The following is a 17,500-nucleotide window of genomic DNA, read 5'->3' as shown; positions in this document are numbered from 1 at the left end:
CTGTGGATCTCCCAGTTCTCTAGCTGCCAAGAGGCCCCTGCCCCTGTGGAGTCTGCCCTTGTTTCTCAGACACTATGTGCTCTGTTTGGGGTGGGTGCTGAGACCAGCAGGCTTCTGATTCCCCATTCTTGGCCTGTGCCTTTTGGGAGTGCCCAGTAAGGGCAGCAGAGGACATTGGCACAATCAGCCCAGAGCAAGGGGGTGCCGAGGTGCAGTCCAGGCAGCCCATGGTACTGACACAGTGTTTGGTTTGCCAACCTCACTGGCTGGTGGGCACAGATACTTAGCTAAGCAGCTTGCTCCATTCTAGAACCAGCTACCATGGCAACCCCCTTCAGTGGGTCACTGTGGTAACCCCAGGCAACACTTTCTCAGGGCAGGGACATTCCTTATCTGTACAAACAGACTCTAAGGGCTACACGGCCAGGTCCAAACACGTTCAGGAGCCCTTCCATGAGCTCAGCAGGTGACCCTGCTCAGTGCTCAGGACATTCAAGGGCTCCAGAAGCTTCATCCATCAAGGCAGGTCAAGGGGCGGGCGGCTTTGCGGGCCTGGCACCTCAGACACTGTGTCCGCCTGCCTGAGAGCCCCTCGGCCGCACTCTGCAGACTTGTCTCTAGGAGCACGTTTTTCTTTTTGAGACGAGTCTCACTATGTTGCCCAGGCTGGTCTTGAATTCACTGGCTCAAGTGCTCCTCCTGCATCGACAGCTGAGTGCAGGGACTCTGGGCCTGAGGACCACACCAGCCAGCGCTGGGCTAGAGCCTGAGTGCCTGATGTTGGTTCAGCCTCACCAGCTCTGCCCCACTCCTGTTTGCGTGGGATATCTGCTTCCATAAAACGTCAACCTCTTAGTGTCTTGGAATCGAGAGCACGTCTCTTATAGACAGCATGTGATTAGATCATGGGGCTTTTAAAGTGAATCCTGCCAATTCGCTTTTCATGTGTGAAAAAAAACACATAACGATATTAAAGTGTGCGACCCAGTGGCACTTGGTACATACAGGAGGTATGTGATCATCACCTCTGCTGCCTAGTTCCAGGACATTTCGTTCCCCTGAAAGGAAATCCTGTCTCCATTAGCAAGCCACTCCCTCTTCCCTTTCCTACAGGACTCACTTCCTGCCTGCGGACTTGCCTCTCCTGGTCATTTCGTGTAACTGGAATCACACAGCTCAGGGCCTCTGTGCTGGCCCCCTCTGCTCAGTGCATGGCCTGTGGTTCCTCCCTGCGCTGTCCTGCCTCTCTTGCCCCATGGCCTGGCCTTGGCCAGACTGGGCTCCTCCTCCCCCCACAAACCCATAGCTCAGGTCCTCATATCCTGCAGGGCTCTGGGGCTGGCTGACTTGCTGAGACTTCAGTCCACTTCTTTCAATCAAATCTCAATAAACAGGCTGGGTCCCCAGAATATGTCGAAATCCCTGCTAACCACTTCCTGGTACTCTCATTTAGTGTGACTTCTTGCTACAACCTGGGAGGAGGAAACCGTTATTGACTATTACCGACCACTACCAGCCCCACCCTCTCTGTCTGGCAAGAGGCTGTGCTGCCCGCTGCTCTCATACTTGCACTGCCTGGGTTTCCACTGGCTTCTCTGTTTTGTAGCACTAACCTCAAGTAGGTTATATAGCCACCCCGTGCCAACATCTTCACATCTGAAAACTAGACTACCTGCCTCCTGGAGTTCCTACAAAACTCAAAGGAGCTATCCCATGCACAGCATTTCGTCCCCTGGCACATGGTGACTGCTCAGCCCTGGGGAGGAAGCAAAGAGAAGGGACGGTGAGGAAGAAAATGAGGGGTATAAAGCCCAAGAATATCAGACTGGGCAGAGATGATGCTGAGGCTCTGGCCAGCTTTTCCCACTTACAAGAAGGGAGCGGTCTCTGTTTTCTCAAACACCTCTACAAACACCTGCACCAGAGTGTCTGCTTTCTGTGAACCCAGGTCAGGCCTGGTGGCCTCTGTGTGGTCTAGGCCTTCAGGGTGCACGTCCAGTCCGGACCCCTCTCCTTCCTTTTCCCCACTGAACTGCAGATATCAAATTCACCCCTGCTGGGCAAGCACTCCACCACTTAACTATACCCCCAGCCCTTTTTAAATTTCATCTTGAGATAGGGCCTTGCTAAGTTGCTGAGACTGGCCTCAAACTTGAGATCCTCCTGCCTCTGTCTCCAGAGCCACTGGGATTACAGGTGTGTGCCACCAGGACTGATTCAGACCCCTTTTCTAAGACTCAGGTGTCCTCCTGTCATTCTGAGACACCACCCTGACTCCACATGTGGATGAGAAGGTCCTTCTCTGAATTTGCTGGGTGAGATGCTCACCTTCCTCTGGACCCAGCTAGGGTTGGGGACAGTTCCCTTCTTGTTGGCCTGGGTCTTTCTAACCAGCGAGGGACCCAGACTATGTGCAAGCGTGGAGGTAGGGGCGCGTTGCTCTGGGAACTGGCTCACGTGGACCCCACGCCATGTTCGGCAGCTCCACAGCGGCAGGAACAGTGGGCGACATCTCCCCATGTGCGAGTCCCCAGCCTGGCGGTGCTCAGTCGGGGCTGGCTGCCCTGGAGAGCCTCCCCTCCCTCTCGGCCCATGAGACACTCCATCCCTGCTGCGAGTGTCCCAGGAATGAGGCGACGTTCCAGGTGCCTCTACCTCATCCACCCACTCGACGGCTCAGGAAGGCAGCCTGACGAGGGTCGCCACTTACAGACAGGAACCCTGGGGTAAAGAGGCCCCAAAAAGGGCAGTGCCGGGAGCTTCCAGAAATGCCCTCCTTCAGGCTGTTTCCACCTTCGACTCTAGCGGAGGCTGCTGCTCTGAAGACCGTGTCCAGCTCAGGTTTGAACAGCTCTTTCAGTCCCAGAGTGGGACTGCTGGGTCACAACGTCCAGCGGCAGCATGTGAGGGCTCATCCCTCTGCCACCCCAGCGATCCTTGGCACCGTCCTACCCCTGTTTGGACCACTGAACGCTAACTGCCTGCCAGGCAGGGTGGCAGGGTACGCAGCAGCCTGAGGTCGGACCTGCAGTCAGAGGACGCACTGAACCCCAGCTCCACCTGCACCGGCTGCCAGACCTTCAGCAAGATGAGGAGCATTTCTGAGCATGAGCTTCTGCACCTGTGCAGTAGGGGTACTGCACCTTCACCAGGAAAGCTCACATAGACTTGTTTTGGGGGGTACCGGGCATTGAACTCAGGGACACTCAACCACTGAGCCACATCCCCAGCTGTTTTGTATTTTATGTAGAGATAGGATCTGGCTGAGTTACTTAGTGCCTCACCATTGCTGAGGCTGGCTTTGAACTCATGATCCTCCTGTCTCAACCTCCAGAGCCACTAGGATTATAAGCATGCACTACCACCCCTGGCCACATAGACTTTTAAAAATTTTTTAAAAAATATTTTGTTTTAGTTGTAGGTAGACACAACACCTTTATTTTGCTTTTATGTGGTGCTGAGGATGGAGCCCAGGGCCTCACAAGTGCTAGCCAAGCGTACTACCGCTGAGCCATGCCCCCGGCCCCCACAGACTTTGTTCACTTGGCTTTGTCTCCCTGACTGGGCCAAGTGCTCCTGCTTGAAGTGACTACCATGGTACCTCCCTCAGGGTAGCGATTTTTTTTTTCTTTTTTTTTTTTTTTGGCAGGGGGCTAAGGTTTGAGAGGAACATAACATTCAATTAGCTATTTTTAAAAAAATTTTTTTAGTTGTTGGTGGACCTTTATTTCATTCATCATTTTTATGTGGTGCTGAGAGTCAAACCCAGTGCCTCACATGTGCTAGGCAAGTGCTCTACCCCTGAGCCACAACCCCAGTCCACAATCAGCTATTTTAAAGTGAGTGATTCGATGGCATTCAGAACTCTGACAATGCTGTACATCCATCTTCTCTATCCAGTTCCAGAATGTTCTCATCCTCCTAAAGGAAACCCACCCACAAAGCAGTCACGCCCCCTCCCCCCTCCCCTAGCCTTGGAAACCACCACTCTGCTTTCTGTGCTGTGTGTTGGCCTATTCTGGATATTTTGTATCAGTGGAATAATGCAACATGTGGCCCTTGCGTCTGGCTCCTTTCCTCAGTACTTGACAGGCTGCCATCCCCGGAGTTTTGATTCTGCTGAACTCCAAGATCTGGCTCTACCCTCTCTCTGTAAAGAGGTGCCCACCATGATGGAACACAGGCCAGATGCCTGGGCGGAGCACACAGGGGCTGGGAGGCCTCTGCATCTGGGGGATTACCTTTTCCATGGCTTCTTCATTGCCCTCCACCATCTTTCGGAGCTTGATGAGATGCCACAGGTCCTGGGCAGGCCGGTTGGTCCCCTGGCTGCCCTCCAGCAGCTGGGCCGTGGAGGGCAGGTCCTGCAGCACGGCCAGCTGACTCTCTAGCTTGTCGATGCGGTTCACCACATGGTCAAAGACGTTGCTGAGCCGCTTCATGGGGTTGATCACGGGCTGGGCATCTCCTTCCCTGGGCGTAAGCACAACCTGCGAGGTCTGGAGGAAGTCCTCATCCCCCGAGAGGACCTTCTTGAGCTCGGCCATTTGAATGTGCTCCAGAATGCCCTGGAGCAGGAGATGCAGGGCCTTGAAGTTCACCACCCCGCACTGTGGTATGGCAATGTCGGTCAGTTCCATGAATGTGAGTGAGAAGCTCATCCTGCTGGGTCAGTGGGGCTGGGGTACTTGGAATCCTGGCGGACGAGTGGTGGCTTTCTGTGGCTCAAAGAGCTGCACAAACAGGTCTTCAGAGATTCAGGGAGGAATGGCCTCCGTCCTGGCCAGAAATCGGGTCAGAGTTTCTGGTTGCTAGGACACCAGAGAACGTGGTGGAGTGGGCATGCTTCCGAGAGCAGGAGCAGGTAGTGCCACTAGAGGAGCCACACCCAAGTAGGTACTCGATTAATATTTAATGACTGCCTGAATAGTGAACAGCAGCCTTTTATCCAGCCCTCTGTGTGTGTAAGGCTGGCGACCCTTTCCAGGAGGCATGCAGGGACGTGATGGAGAGGCAGCATGCATCTCAGAAGTCTGTAGGATCAGAAGACGGATTTCTTGGAGTCAGGAAGGCACGGGTTTTAAGAAAAGAGGACCTAGAGAAAAGAGTCTGAAGAACTCAGCTGGTTTCTGGACAGGACCAAAAGCATGCCCAGGTGCTTCAGTTTCTGGAAGGGGAGAGCAGGGAGGTGAGAGGACGTCATCTGTTCTGTCCTGTCTTGCTGGGTGAAGACATCCTTGCTGAACACTGGTCTGCTCCCCACATGAGCTGGGTCTCACTGAGACCCCAGTTCTGAGATGGGTCTCAGCGCTGCTCTGAGTCTGAAGGCATGGCCAGAAGGCTGCGTAGGGCCCTGCTACTGTCAGGGCCTGCTGGGTCAGCTCTGGGTCACAACAGCAGCCTGCTTTTTCCAGTCTCCTAGGGAAGCCTGCAGGAAGTTCCTCCATTTAATGCCCCACTGCAAATTCACATTCCCCGTGCACAGCACACAAGATGGCCTGCTCAGGATTCCCACTGGCTCAGGGCCAACCTGGCCAGTTTCTGGGCAGAACACTCTGGAAAGCAAAGTTTGACTTCCTGAAACTCTCCCCCAAACCACCTAACGTGGACCGGATCCTGGTAGGTCCTCCTAACACGGTGGACTAGTCGGCGTTCTCCAGAGACAGCAGCAACAGGACACACTCAACAGGACACACAGACGCACGAGAAGCAATGTGTCAGGGGAATGGTGAAGTTGGAGACTGAGAAGTCCCACTGCAGGCGGTGTGCACACTAGAGACCCCGGAACGCTGGTAGCATGGCTCAGGCCAGGTCCACGGGCCTCAGAACCAGGGAAACCAATGGTGTAACTCTCAGGCCAAGGCCAACAGCCTGGGATGGGGCTCACACAGTCTGAAGTCCTCTCTCCTGCCTTTGGGCTCTGGGATGTGCTGGTGTCCAAGGTCAGGAGGGGAAGAGTATGACCAGCTTCTAAGACACAGATGGGCACTTTTGCCTTTTCCTGTTTTTGTTCTCTGTAGGCCCCTGGCTCTTTGGATGGTGCTCACCCACAGTAAGGGCAGGTTTTCCCCACCTAGTTGGCTCAGGCTCACCCATTAGTCTCTGGAAGCACCCTCACAGGCACACCTGGAAGTAATGCCTTTTTGTAGCTACTCTTGTTTCATGTGTTTGTTATTTCCACAATCCCAGAGTGCTGGGACTCGAACCCAGGCCTCCAGCATGAGAGTCAGGAACTCTACGAGATGAGCTAAATGGCCTGCACTGTAGCTACTCTTTAATCCAGGCAAGTTGACCCCTAAAACTGATCATCCATTAACACTTCTAGGATCCCCATTGTGTTATAGGATTTAAAACTTCAAGTGCCACCTTGACATGTTTGGGCCACACAGGGCCCTTGAGTTCCCTTGCTCTTGACAGATATACCTCACCTGGTGGGAAAGGCTCCCACCTGGCTGGCTCCTCCAGCATCCAGACCAGACCCCCTGCTGGCCCTTACCTTGTAGGTGTCGCCTCCCTGCCAGGCCTCAGAAGCATTCAAACCAACCAATCACACCTCCTGCAGGATCCATGGGCACCTAACTCCTTCGTCACTGCAAAGCCCACTTCCCACGGGCCCTGCTGGCTCCCTCTGCTCCCCAGTGGATCCCCACTGGGGCCCTGAAGTGTCCTTCACATGGCTGTAAGTATATGTGACTAATAAACCATGTCAGTCACACCTGTCCAGGGTCCGTGTTGGGTGTCTGGCTATCTTGCACTGTTGAGGGCAGGTGTCCCTCCATCCACAACAGGTAGGTGGAGGTGAACAAAACACTCAGGGTGTTCTTCCTTGATGCAATGAGTCAATAGATGCGAATTTGTCCAACTACAGGTGGGCACCTGGTGGTTGTAGCTGAAGGGGACTGAGATGTGATTAAATTAAGGATCTCGAGATAGGAAAGACCCTGGACTGTCCAGCTGGGCCCAGTGTCACCATAGTGTGTGAGACAGAAAGGAAATGTGAGGGTTCCAGCCCTCCCGCCCACGACCCTGCTACCCCACATCCTCTCAGTAGACTTCTCTTCAGCAGAATTGGCACCTGCTGCATATGATGACAAATTCCAGCTGGTCCCGTGGGAAGGACACACCCGCCTCCGCCTGAGCACAAATGGTGCTGCCCGGAGTCTCCAAGTATCAAGGAGGAGACTGCAGGGGCTCTCCTGAACTTCTGGAGTAGACACAGGGCTCGTTCACAGCCGCCGAGGGCTGGAGGCTTCCCACATTTCCACACATTGTCCTACTTTGCAGTTTTCAGAGATTCTTGGATGTGCAGATTAATGCGTTTTTTTTTTGTTGTTGTTTTGTTTTGTTTTAATAACTTCAGTGGGGCTGGGGCTGTAGCTCAGTTGGTAGAGTGCCTGCCTGAAAGCATAAGGCCTTGGGTTCAGTCCCTGCACTGCAAAGAAAATAACTAAATAAAAAGTAACTTCGGGATGTTTTCAGTCATTATTTCTTTGGATTTTTTTTCTGCACTTGTTTCTCCTTTCTTTTTGGCACTCTCATTATGCATATGTTGGTGCACACAAGGTGTCCTGCTTTTCTCTAAGGATCCGTTCATTTAAATTCATTCTATTTTCTCTCTGTTCTTTGGGTTGCAAAATCCCTATCAGTCTAACTTCAGGCTTGCCAATTTTTTCTTCTACCACTTCACCCTTGCTTTATAGATGAGGAGCTAAAATTTTAAAAATTTAAGCAATTTACTGGGGCTCATATAGTGGAGAAGTGGCAGGGCTAGGACTTGGACCCAAAGTCTCAGCTCTTAGCCCACCAATCATTATCTCAATCATCCTTCATTGCCTAAACATGTACTGGGGGTTGACTATGTGCCAGAAGTTGTTCTGGGGGCTAGAGGAAGTTAGAATCCCTGCTCTCACCAAGGAGAGACACAGCAAATAGGTGAGAAGAGAAATAAGGCCCGCAGATGATTCTCGAGTTTCGCCCACGTCCTGCATGGGTGAGGAAAAGGGTTTCTGTCGACAGATGGGCTGACTGTAAATTAATCACTAAGAAACTTATTTAATAGAAAGAACCACAGGAGACAGTTATCTCTTTTCAATCAGGGGCATGCCGGATTGAGCCATGCTAATCTGGCTCTAATAATGGAAGAGCCCCCCCCACCCCCATCCTTTATTTATAGTTATACAGGTAAAAGGGGGACCAGGAGGACCTCCTTTTGTGAGGAACAGTATGGGGTGGAGTTAAGGAAGCCCTTTGCTCTAGTGGGTTATCCCAGTAGGACCTGCAAATTCCAGGCAAGAGCCCCTGCATGGATACCACAGACTCCAGGAGGTCTGGAACAATCTCTTCATGAGTGCCAGTTCCTGGGAGCCAGATTTCCACGACTGACAGTTCACCACGCCTGATCTTGCTAGTCACAGACGGCTCCCCACAGGTGATGGTAAGTGCTGTGAAGATCACCAAGTGAGCAAGGAGACTGGCTGTGCGGCAATGCTCAGGGAGGCCACTCTGTGGAGGGGACGCCTGGGTTGAGACCCGAAGGGAGAGTGTTCCTGGAGCTCCTTCAGCGCAGAGACCATTCTCTGCTTTCTAGTACTAGAACACAGCCCAGCACACAGTAGGTGCTCAGGAAATATTTACTAACTGGATGATAGCTCCAAAGGAGCTGTCAGTTCTCATGGGCCATATTAATGATAGAACTGTTACTAAATAGATTTCATCATTCATGTTTCTGTCAGAAAATTTTAGCATTTATTTATATTTGAAGATCTGGAAATGCCAAGGATTGGCAAGTATATAAAAAGCAGACTGCTCATATGTTCTGGTGAAGTGTAAACTGGCAGAACTTCTCTGGAAAACTTTTGGGTAGGGCCTACAAAATGGAATAAACACACCCCCTATGGACCCAGCCACTGCACCCCTAGGGGGTTACCCACAGAAATATCCACATATCATGTGCTAGAGTGTTTGCAGCAGACTGCTCCTAACAGCCTCAGATCCTCCCCCAGGAGCACCCAGATGCCTGGGAACAGACAACTGGGGCATTCACATAACGGATTACTAGGCAGCAATGAAAACGCTCATTGACGTGACACGCCACAACAGGGGTGGCCTCCACAGCTATGAAACTGGGCAGAAGCAGCCATATTTGAATGAGTTCTCACGCATGAATCCATTACTGTAAGAAGTACAAAGATGGAGAAAGCTAAGCTTCGGTGTGAGAAGTCAGGAGAGTGGTTGTCCCCAGAAGACCTCGGGCTTGAGAGGGAGAATGAAGCAGAGTTGCTGGGGTATGGTCAGTCTGGAAATTCACCAAGCCACCACCCACACTTCCACTGCTCTTGTGGAGTCTCAGAATCTGCTGCAACTCAGTTGCTGACCCCACGGTGCAGCTTCCCCTGGGGGTTGGTGGTTGCTGATTCGACTCTGGGGGGCTCCTTCCCTGTCCTGCCCTGGGTATGAAAGGAACTGGCCTGAGAGTGACAGGGCCTATGTGCTGCCTCACGCCTGTGCCTGGAGAGCAGCAGGGTGGTGAGGGGCAGGCAAGCCCAGGCGATGGTAGTAATGCTCTGACGTTCTTAACCGGCCCTCTCCAGAGGGTTAGGAGCCAGAGGTACACACTTACACAGGGTCTCTGTTGGCATGAAGAGAGGTGTACGGACCAAGTGCTCGGCTCAGTACTTGGCACAAAGTGCTCAAAATGAGCATTTGATTTGGTTTGAGGCTTTCAAGCTAATGATGCGTCAGCTTGATGGGGGTGGGTAAGGAGGAAGCAGAGAATTCGGGAGGGGAGAGATACCTGCCCAACTGCTCCATCTCTGCTGCAAGGGGCAGAAATGCATTCAAAATGCCTTCAGTCGCCTAGGTTTTTCTATGTCAAAAATTTCACACTGCATGTGGCAATGGACTCCAACTCACAATAGCAGAGGAAGAAAAGAAAAAAAAAAAAAAAAAAAAAAAAAACAGGCAAAACGAAATTTATTCTCAGGAGCTGGGCTAGTGACTCCTGGTGAGTGGAAGAGGAATTAAGGTTCAGCTCTGAGGCATCCCCCAAAAGCTCATGTGTGGGGCAACCCGAGAATGTTTAGAGGTGGCAAGGCTGGGTTAGAAGAGCCTTAACTTAGTGTGCATTCATCCACTGAGAGGGGTTAACTGGTGGTGATGTAGGCAGCTGGGGTGTGGCTGGAGGAGGTGGTCACTGGGGCTGCCTCGATGTTTAGATCTCACATGTGGTGAGTGGAGTCTCTGCTTCCTGATCACCAGGTCCTAAGCTCCTTTCCTCTGTCACCCTTCCACCACAATGTTCTGCCTCACTTGGGCACAGAGCAACGGAATTGGCCATCTATAGACTGAGACCTCTGAAACCGTGAACCCCAAATAAACTTTTCCTCCTCTATGCTGTTCTTGTCACGTCTCTTGGTCACTGTGCTGAGAAAGCTGACCACAACAAGGGGCCACAGAGGAAGGGTGTGGGGTCGGGTGTCAACAGGTTCTGCGTCCTGACCTGGTGCTGCCGCACCAGTGTGCGGGCTTTGTGAGGCTCACCAAACCGACACTGCGCGCACTTTGCCCTGTAGAGTCTCAGTGTAAGACTCAGGCCTGATTTTAACTCTGGACTGAAGGAGTAAACTAAGAAGGTACACATCACCTCTGGGCTGTCATGCGAGGAAAGGCAAGGGAGGGGCCTGTGCAGCCAGCAGATGGCCCTTGTGTGGGAGGACAGGACCCTGCTTCTCCACTGCTAGGCTGCTTCTGCACAACCTAGCAGTAAACAGGCTACAGTGCCTGGGATGGGGGAGGCCCTGCTGAGGTCAAGGGGTGTTTGTCCAATGGCACCAGGATGAGCTTCTGGGGGCAGGGCCACCGAGTGCCAAGGCACCTGTCACTGAAGGTGTACTGGACCCTGGCATCCTGCTGCCCCAGTTTCAGTAACAATCTGGACTAAAAATAAAAGGCAGCTGGCTTTGCAGCACATGTGTGAGGACCGGGGGCAAGCCAGGGTGTTGGGGAGGAGGGCAATGACGTGAGAAGAGCTGGGTTCCAGTGTTTTCCAGGAAAAGGTGAGACAAGGAGATACATTTTGAGGCTGAAACAATCCCTCTGGGACAGTTGTGGACTCCTGACCTCAGGGAGGATTCCAGAGCAAGTGACACAAATAACATGGCCCTGTCTTTGTCAGGAGATGCTGGCCCTTCCTTGGTTATCGCACTGTGACCAGATTCTTCATGAATCGCTTTTGGTGTGGCCCTATTCCCCGCTTTCTGGTACCAGCTGAACTATAACCTAACTCTCATTCCTGTTCACCTGTTTAGAATGTCGAATGGGACATCTTTCAGTGTGTGGAGATATGTGCATCACCATGACCATCAGTTTAAAAAGATTTTATCACCCTAAAATGAAAGCCCGCGCCCCTTAGTCTTACCCATTTCCCCTGAATTCCCTGGCCCTAGGTAACCACTGACCTTTCTGTCTCTATTCTGGACATCTAATACAAATGGAATCAGATAACATATGGGCCTTTCTGACCGGCTTCTTTCACTTGGCATGATGATGTTCTTGAAGGTCATCTGCAGTGTAGCCTGTATTGGCGCTTCGTTCCTTCTTATGGCTGGACAATATTCCATTGTATGGATGGGATACATTTTGTTTAACCATTCATTAGGTGGTGATGGACATTTGGGTTGGTCAAAGAAAAGTAGGACTGCACAATAGTTCAAAAGTAAAAACACTTTACCCAGGAACTATTACAACAGGGAAAAAGTGAAACAGGGTGAACTCTAAATACAAGAACAAGTGATGATTTATAGCCAAGCAATGGGAAGGGGTGTCATTGGCAGACTTGGCCGAGGGAACACTGTTTAGAGGGTAGGCGACTCTAGCTAAACTAACCTCACAGGAATCTGCTGGGGACAGGCCAGGGCACTCAGATATCAGCTGGGGAGGGCAGGGTAAGGAATTTGGCTAGATAGTGAGAGCGGGGTATGGGATTTACTTAGCAGGACTTTATATATATATATATATATATATATATATATATATTTTAGTTGTTGATGGACCTTTATTTTATTCATCTATTTATATGCAGTGCTGAGAATCAAACCTCACACATGCTTGGCAAGCGCTCTACCACTGAGCCACAACCCCAGCCCTTAGCAGAATTCTTACTAAATCTGGTAACACACAGACAGTTGCAGAAGTCCAAAGATTGAGGTCTAGCTGGGAAGAGGATTCAGAGGAGACTGACCAAAGTTTGCTCAAGGAGAGAATCTGTCATTTGCTTCCGCCTTTTGGCTATTATGAATATGATCACTTGTGCTGTGGCCTCTGTCCCCAGGTTTCATTGGATGCATGCTCTTGTTCCTAGGAGTGCAACTGCTGGACAATGTGGTGGCCGATAGCCTATGGAGGAACGCTGGCCTTGACCTGCACACACACTTCAATCACCTCAGGTGCTCCTGGAGTTCCACTAATGGCAGGTTGGAGGCTACAGGTCTGCCTTACAGGTGAGGGAACTGGGGCCCTGAGTACTCACAGGATCACAAATACCAACTACCATTTGTGCTGAGTACTGGCTATGTGCCAGGCTACATGGAAAGTGACTTCCCTGCCTCTGTACTCATAGTAGCCTTATGAAACTGGAGTTGTTTGTGTTCAACATACAGTTAGAAATACAACTTACCAAGACCCCAAGTCAAAGGAAAAAAGGGCTGGGTTGTAGCTCAGGGGTGAGCACCCCAGTACCCTCCACCACACACATTAAACATTTTGAACAGTGCCATAAAGTGGTGGCCCAGTTCCATCTGACTAAATTTTGGGCTCTCACTGGTTCTTCTTCTTTTTATATATAACACTCATTGATCTGCAATGACAAAATCTGCATTATGAAAAGATAGGTAATAAAATTTGAGCTTATATCAAATTTGACAAATTAAGTTCAGTGGTATCTAGAATATTATGATCCCCACCACTGAAAAAAAAATAGAATATTATGTGAGAAATATCAACTGAGAGGGAAACAAAATTATCACATGCTCTTGGCAAAGGGGGAATGATCTGCAGAGGAGGTCCACAGCACACAGCACTCAGGGAAAAAACCCTAGAGAAAATGCTGTTGACTTAATTGGATGAAATGTCGTTCCTTTCAGGGGAGGAAGAGGTGGCCAAAAACAGGAACTTAAAGGAATGTACAGAATGGCTTGTCCATTTCAAGATGGCGATAAAAATACCTAAATCACGCACCAGTGCACCTTTGAAGAAAAGGACACCTTAACCAGAGTAGGCTCGTTGCCTCATCTTTTAGTAATATGTAGAGTTTTTTAAGCAATAAAGCAAACTTACCAAATAATTTAGTTTAAACAGCAGCTGTTTTTCTTCTCGCTCTCTGGGGCTGGCTGTTCCGGCATCACAGGGATCCTTTCCCACACCATCCTCTTATTCTTGAAACACTTCTACAAAGGGATCATCCAGAATTGTCTCCATCCAATCCGTACTGGAACCCTCTTGCAGCTAAATGAAATCTGCTCTTTATAGCTCTTCAGTGCCAGGGCTTGTGAGGGTCTCAATTCCTTTATTTGACGGACAGCAGGCACCAGTATAATCTTCTATGACTTTATAACCAACACTTCTGACTCTCCCATGCTTTCCGTTTCAACTGCTCTGTTGTTAAGCTGTACTGGCGATGACATTCTCTTATTGACCACCCCAATCCATCTTCTTCAGGGACCCCTGACCATGTAAATACCTATTTAAAGTTCTTCCATCTACTTCCATATCATAAGGAAAAACAAAAATTTCATTTAGTGGGTAATACTGAATTCGATCTTTAGCCTTTAGAAATTTTGTTTCTGAGAATTATTTTCGTCTGATAGAAAGCAACACCCCAACCCTTATGGTTGTTCTTGAACCCCCAATACTCAGTGAACTCTGAATGGTCAGTAGATTTTCACAGCATTGTAATGAGACAAGGAAATAATAGGAATTGCTATATTGTGTGTTATGTAGTAATAATAAGTTGTATTTGGTATTTGCCTGGATTTGTAAAACTAAAATCATAAAAGGCGCCTGGTGACAAAATTGCTGTGTGGCAGGATGACACCCCTGAACAATATGGACCTTTATCTACGATTTGAGTGGTGGCTCCTGGTCTAGTCATGTTCTGGTCTTTATCTATGAAGACCACAGCAGGACTGGGCTGAAAATCACTACTTAAACCCTGGACTTTTGAAGCAAACTGTCAGCAGCACCATGACCAGAGGACTCCACGTCGCTCTGTCTCTTGACTGCCCCAGCTACCGTCCACACTATCACTGATTGCTGATCAACCGTTATCACCGTGGCCAGACGACTGACCATCTCTCTCACGACAACGACTGCCACCCAACCTCCAGCTTATCGGACACCCACGGATATCCGAAGACATCCGAGGAGCTGAGAGAGGCTACAGCTAATTCCCTCGGTATCTTGCTGACTGACTTCCTGGTTAAGAGGCGTTTCATTGAGTAAGTCAATGGGGATTGGACTGTAGGTGAATAAGGGAGTGAATCTTCAATGTACCTATGACTTGCTGTTATTAGGAATGTTAGGTTGAGTGTGTATTGCATGAATAAAATCCACTTGTTGGAACCAAACTTGATTCTTCTCTTACATCTTACTGGATGCAACAAGCATCCAGTACAGTAAGTTATGCATGTCCCATTCCACTTGACCTCTACTGCATGGGATGCTCTTGTTACCTGATGGTCCACATGCTTCCTCTGACCCACTTCTTAGTCTCCATGGATCTTTTCTCTGGCTCTGTTTTAAGCGCTTTTCCCTCCCAAGAAGTCTTCCTGCCTCAAATTTTTATCCCCTCCACATTGCCTGAATGGTCTGTCAAAAACTCAAATCTAGTCACATCACTCAGCTCAAAATTCTCAACATTCTCCACTATCTAATATATATGTGTGTGTGTGTGTGTCTGTGTGTGTGTTGTTGTAGATGAACATGATACCTTTATATTATTTATTTACTTATTATTTTTATTTGGTGCTGAGGATCGAACCCAGTGGCTCACACATACTAGGCAAATGCTCTACCACTGAGTCACAACCCCAGCCCCTCATTACTTACTGAATAGGATGAATTCTAAATTCCAGACTGGTTTACAAGATCCTCACCTTTCCTCACCCTCTGCCCTTCCATTTCACACCTTCCCTTCCAGCCACCCAGAGCAGCTTGCACTCTCCTGGATAACCTGTACAATAGCTGTCACTGCCCCCGAGTGCCCTTCACCTCTTCTTAGACCTGGAGAACTTCTACCTGCCCTTTCCCAGCTTAAATGTCCACTGCATCTCTGAAGCCTTCCTTGTCTGAGTACTTCCTCCCCTGAGTTGCCAAGTACTTTGACGTCTTCAACGTAAGCTATTCTATCAGTTTTCCTAGTTGCACTGTGTGCACTTTGGGAAGAAACTATGCTTCTTTCCATTTTGTATATTTCCAGGCCTAAAACAAGACCTCGTTTGGTCAAATAGGTAAATGACCAAACACTCTATATTTGTGTTGTCCAGCATAGTAGCAAACACCATATATTGCCATTGAGCTCTTCAATGTGGCTGGCCTACATTAGGAAATGTTGTAAATATAAAATACACAAAGGATGTCAAAGACAGTGTGGGGAAAAAGTAAAATATATCATTGATAGGTTTATAATGACTTAATATTGAAACATTATTTTGCATATATTGGATTACATTAAACAATAGCGCTCAAATTAATTTCACTTCTCTTTTTATGCTAACATGGTTAGTGGAAAAATTTTAAATTACATACATGCTGGCCTCTCAGCTTCCTAATTGCCACTCATAATCACAGTAGTCAGAAAGATCATTTAAAATGCCACTCGATTCATACTTGGAGTCTCACTGAGGTAGTCATATTCTCTAAAGCTGCCACAGAACTGAAATCAGTGAATATTGAACCACAGCTTCTAGGGTAAACACAGGCTCCTGTGAGCCCCCATTCACAACACTTTTATCAACCAATCAATACATAACCTTGTTTTATGAGTGTCTTTGTTTAAAGACACCTATTAAATATATTTTGTTGAGTCAGTGCAGTCAAAAAATGTGTTAGATGAGCTTTGCAGCACTGTGACCAGAGGACTCCACGTTGCTCTTTCCCCCTCCTCTCTGCTTCTTTGCTGCTAGGAAGGGAGCAGCTTCCCACTGTCAAGCCCTTCCCCCAAGACGTGTTGGGCAATGGAGTGGGCCGACCATGAACTGAAACCTCTGATACCATGAGCTAAAACAAACTTCCTTGTCTATGCTGTTCTTGGGTATTTTGATCACAGCAATACAAGGTTGACTAAAACAACTGCTCTCTTGTGCTTAGGGATACTAGGCAGCATTTCAGCCCTACACTTGGGGGCATTTTAAACAGCAAAATCCGCCATGCTTGGTGTGCACACCTGTAATCCCAGTGGCTGGAGAGGATGAGGCAGGAGGATGGATTCCGAGTTCAAAGCCAGCCTCAGCAAAAGCAAGGCGCTAAGCAACTCAGTGAGACCCTGCCTCTAAATAAAATACAAAACAGGGCTGGGGATGTGGCTCAGTGGTTGAGTGCCCCTGAGTCCAATCCCCGGTACACCCCCCTGCCCAAAAACACAGCAAAATCCCCAAAAAATGGCACAAAAATAAGAAAAACATGGCATTAAATGTACCCCAAAAAGGACACTTGTAGACAGCATACCCTTATTTTTAAAAAATTTTTATTTGTTCTTTTTCAGTACACATGACAGAATGTATTTTGACATATTATACATACCTGGAGAATAACTTCTCATTCTTGTGATTGTACATGATGCGGAGTTACACTGGTTGTGTATTCATATGTGCACATGGGAAAGTTACATCTGATTCATTCTACTGTCTTTTCTATTTCCATTTCCCCCTCTGGAGTGGGTACCCTTATTTGACTTTAGCTGAGAATGAATGAGAAAGCACTACAAAGTATTGCTTTTTAGGGTGAGCAGGGGTATTTGCAAACATCTGTGAATAATGAGGAGTGACTAATTCTACTGCTTACTGCTCTTCAAGTTCTTTAGCTTCTATTTATAAAATCCAAACTCCTTACAATGGCCTATAAAACTATCTTGTCCACAAGCCTGGCTGTGCCAAGTGGTGGGGCACATTCTGGAAAGGGTAAAGAAAGGGCCCAGACACGGCATGGGAGACAGGTGACTGAGGAAAGCTCGTAAGAGAGCTTCGTGACTGTCCCAGGAGAGCTCAGTGGCCAGGCTGACAGCAACCCAGTCCTCACAGTACTTCCTCTCCCTCACAGTTTCGTCCAGGGGCATCTGGCTGGACAAGGGACACGTCCTTTATGTAGTGCCCTCAGTTCTGCCCGCCCATTCAGAAACGGGTTTTATGAGACCGCAGAAGCAGCGACACCTTTGCATTAGCCCAAGGAGCAGGAAAGTGGCTTTCCACTAGTAACACTAACTTGCCCTAGTTCCCTGTGTGCGTACGGG

At 49.1% G+C, this 17,500-nt stretch overlaps 1 protein-coding gene across 3 annotated transcripts in view; it reads right to left on the bottom strand.

The window, feature by feature from the left end:
• Window positions 1-4,856, bottom strand: part of LOC306649911 (uncharacterized protein C16orf96) — a 47,052-nt gene extending 42,196 nt beyond the window's left edge. For 2 of the 3 annotated variants that reach the window (XM_079121372.1, XM_079121374.1), the window contains exon 1: window positions 4,242-4,856. In XM_079121372.1, the coding sequence (XP_078977498.1) occupies window positions 4,242-4,661 (420 nt within the window). In that variant the 5' untranslated portion in view covers window positions 4,662-4,856. The remainder of the gene's footprint in view (window positions 1-4,241) is intronic. The other variant, XM_079121373.1, reaches the window with a different exon arrangement.
• Between the last annotated feature and the right edge of the window lie 12,644 nt (window positions 4,857-17,500).

The sequence above is a fragment of the Sciurus vulgaris genome (assembly GCF_902686455.1).
Source record: "Sciurus vulgaris genome assembly, chromosome: 18".
NCBI classification, from domain to species: domain Eukaryota; kingdom Metazoa; phylum Chordata; class Mammalia; order Rodentia; family Sciuridae; genus Sciurus; species Sciurus vulgaris.
Note: the sequence above shows the minus strand (reverse complement) of the source record. Positions and strands in the feature narration are given on the sequence as shown.